Source organism: Galendromus occidentalis, unplaced genomic scaffold (genome assembly GCF_000255335.2).
Source record: "Galendromus occidentalis unplaced genomic scaffold, Mocc_1.1 scf7180000077448, whole genome shotgun sequence".
Taxonomy (NCBI): Eukaryota; Metazoa; Arthropoda; class Arachnida; order Mesostigmata; family Phytoseiidae; genus Galendromus; species Galendromus occidentalis.
Genome location: NW_003805436.1, coordinates 864,593 through 868,144, shown reverse-complemented (window position 1 = coordinate 868,144; position 3,552 = coordinate 864,593). Strand labels below are relative to the sequence as shown.

The 3,552-nt window shown below is 52.5% G+C and overlaps 1 protein-coding gene across 1 annotated transcript; it reads left to right on the top strand.

Moving 5' to 3' along the window:
* Nucleotides 1–1,130: 1,130 nt before the first annotated feature.
* LOC100902595 (cholinesterase-like) lies at nucleotides 1,131–3,010 on the top strand. Its single transcript, XM_003743596.1, has 2 exons — nucleotides 1,131–2,283; nucleotides 2,457–3,010. The coding sequence occupies exons 1-2, from the start codon at nucleotides 1,131–1,133 to the stop codon at nucleotides 3,008–3,010; spliced, it is 1,707 nt and encodes a 568-aa protein (XP_003743644.1).
* The last annotated feature ends 542 nt before the right edge of the window (nucleotides 3,011–3,552 follow it).

The window sequence follows — 3,552 nt, the reverse complement described above, 5'->3', positions numbered from 1 at the left end:
GGCGCATCGGCCCTCTTGCTTTCTCCTAACTAGCCTCAAGAGCGGTTTCTGAATCTTCCGGAACTTTGTCCTGTGTACCGACTAGCGCTGTACTCTCCCCTCCCATATAATTATTGTGGTTGTTGGTCTTAACTGACGAAGGCAGCAGCATTCAGAGGCTACTTCGAAGCTTTGCAGTCGGCAAGCAGACCCACCCTCCCAGAAAACGATCGTGCGGAAGAAGAAGCTTAGAAGGTATCTTTTGAGCTAAATCGAGCCACAGAACAATTCAACACATTCGCCGCTGTGTTCGCGGCTAGAAACGCCCCTCCGAGAATTCCGCTGTGAATCCTAAATTTGGGAAAACTACCGGATGGCTCACCGTTGCTCAACTCGACGTCGACGATGCGGCGCTCCTCGGATGCGATGCCCGCCATATTTTGTTTTATGGTCGACTCGAGCCACGGAAAAGAAAGTTACGATTCAATGTCAACAAATGTCAAATGTTTGACATGGGCTCGGTGCCAAGAACGATCGTTAATTGTCAACATACGTGGAGATTTCGGAATCCTCCGTCCCCCTCCCGGCCTCCGACGTACGATCGTCGACGTGCATGAATGTGATGTGAGCAAGCCACGGCGCGGTTCCACTGTTTATTCAGAGAGGAACGATTGAATTATCTCAGTCAGAAAATTCAGTGGCAGCGCTAAATGGTGGTCTTTGTTAGGGCTCCGCCGAGGCACCGCCGTCGGCGCACAATGGTGACTCGAAAGATGTTTGTACTGCTCCCGTTGAAATATTTCCGTCTCCCCCAGAGAGTCCGGATTTGTGAGCTCTCCGGATATTGAGCGAGAGCGAACATCTTCCGTCCCGAGTCTGACTCCGTAACGACTCGGCGTCCGGCTGTCCGACTCTCCTGAGGAATCTTCCTCACTGACGGCTATTGTGAGAAATCAGCTGTTCTCCAGTAGATGAACTCGTTGACAGCCTCTGCCCATCACGAATACGCACCGGAGGAGTCATTTCCTCCATTCGAATCCGATCGCGAATTTGTTCTAATCCTACCGATTTTTTTTCTGCGCGCCATAAGCAATCAAGTCGAAAATTGATTCCAGATGCCGACGATGCCGAGCAACTGACAGGGAACCGCGATGCGGCATCTCATACTTCTGGCCACACTGTTCAGTCCAAGCTATTTTCGACTGCATAACGGATATGGCAACCGAGTTCAATACGACGAGCTGTCGGACCAGGCGAACACGTTGTACACACCGTACGGAGTTATCCGCGGGAGCGAGACTTCGGTGCGCGGAGTACCGATCCGTCAATATTTCGGCATTCCCTACGCGAGGCCCCCCGTGAAGAAACTTCGTTTCCAGAAGCCGCGGCCGCTCCCCTGGCGAAAATCACGCGTCATTCTCGCAACTCGGATGGGCCCGTCGTGCCCCCAGACTCCGTACTACTTTGATGATACGCGCAACAACAGACACATGCGATTTAGCGAAGATTGCCTCTACCTCAATGTGTGGACGGCCCAGCTCGCCCCCCTCCGGCCCGTGGTGGTATTTCTTCATGGGGGTTTCTTTACGCACGGTGGTAGCGAATCGCCGAATCTGGATATGAGCCACCTGGCAGCGCGTGGGGTTGTGGCCGTGTCTTTCAACTACCGTCTTAACGCGATGGGTTTCCTTTACGCCGGCGTTCCGCAGGCGTCAGGCAACATGGGCCTGTACGACCAGCAGTTGGCGCTGCAGTGGATTCGTAAGCACATTCACTACTTCGGTGGAGACCCCGCCCGGATGACCGTCATGGGCCACGGTGCCGGAGCCACTGCGGCGGCGTACCATCTACTGAACCCGACGAGCAGAAAAATATTCAAACGCATGATCCTGCTGTCGGGGAACCCTTTTTCCATAATGAATCTGAACATGCCGAACGTCGCTTCGACGAGGGCTTCGACGATCGCGAAACGACTCGGCTGCTCTCGAGACGGAAACATGAAGAGCGAGTCTTTTGAAATTTTTCACTGCATCGCAAGCAAAGACGCCAACGAGATTGCCAAGGCCGCAGAGCTCGAGTTCACCCGAGGAGAGCTCTCTTTGATGCCGCTCTTCACTTCGGAGGATTTCCTGAAAAAATCCCCGGAGCAGCTCGTGTACGAGAGCTCGAAAATGGATGACGTCGAAATTTTGATGGGCCACGCAAACAACGAGTACGCCGACTCGCTCTACTACACGGGCTATTTCGACGCAGCGGACAAAATCCTCCCGGGCGATATCAAGTACCTCATCGGGATGTTCTACGGTACGTTCCACGAGAGGACTATACGCATAATTTCAATTCCGATGCCCATTCGATTACGAATCGGGAACTGCCGACGCCTGGGCACACTCCGATCGCGTATAGATTCTGTATCCATTCATGTCGCTCCGATAAATCGTCGATTCGGAAAGTAACTCGCAACCTCACTATTCCAGGTATGTTTTTTCGGGCGAACGCTCTACCGATCATACGGTACTATTTCCGGAACGATCGAACGGCAAACGCGTCGTCCCTTCTGCGCACCGGAGGACGAGCCATATCCGACGGTCTGCTGGTCTGTCCCGGTCTCGAGTACGCGGATGAAATGTCGAGACTAGGCGCCAAAGTTTATTACTACTCGTTCGATCATTCGTCCGCATTCAGCAAAGCGCAATTCGGCGCAACGTCTTCCGAAGAAGTTCTCTACTTTCTCGGATCGATACTCGGCCCTCTAGGAACTCAATTAGGAGCTTCGCGAAAGGACCGACAATTTGCTGAGGACATGCTCGACGTCGTAACCACGTTCGTCTATTACGGGCGCGCCTATTCGGCGAAGATGGATACGGAATGGCCTACGTACACGGCGAAAGCGCCGTACGCTGCCTCCTTGGATAACAACATGGCCCTAAAGTACGGCACTCGCGAAGAAGAATGTAATTTCTGGGCTTATTTCTGGAACGACCACGAAAACGCCACCCTACGGAACTACACCCATGTCGTAATCGGCTGAACAATGTTCTAGACCCAAACGTCGAGCCCGCGGCTGACTCCCGAGTCGATGTTCATTTCGGTTCCCCCCCCCATCGGTTCTGTTTGCCTCGGAACAGAGCTGAAATATTTATTACCATTGAATTTGAATCACCGTCGGATTGAGCCCACCATGTCGACTGTCTGTTCGATTCCATCCGCTCCCTCGTCATTCGGATTGAGTTGGGATCGGCTCGTCGCAGCTAATGTATATAGATACAGATATGAATGAATTCGAGTTCCGAAATTATGTACACCTGCGAGTGGAGACGTACCTATTCCACAACCTGTTCCACTGGATGACAGTAAACGACCACTGAAAGATGTATCCGTCCGGGGAGTCGCACTCCGCGGCGTTTGAGATCTGCGATACGTATCGGTTAGATCGCGCTCTTGATCGGGTGGCTGGAAATGATAATTCCGGTTTTCGGGTTCAGATACCTCCTCGCGGAGTGCCGCTCGGCGAGAAAAAATCAGGACTCGCTTTTTTTACTCACTCAGTTCTCAACTAACGAAATTTTCAAA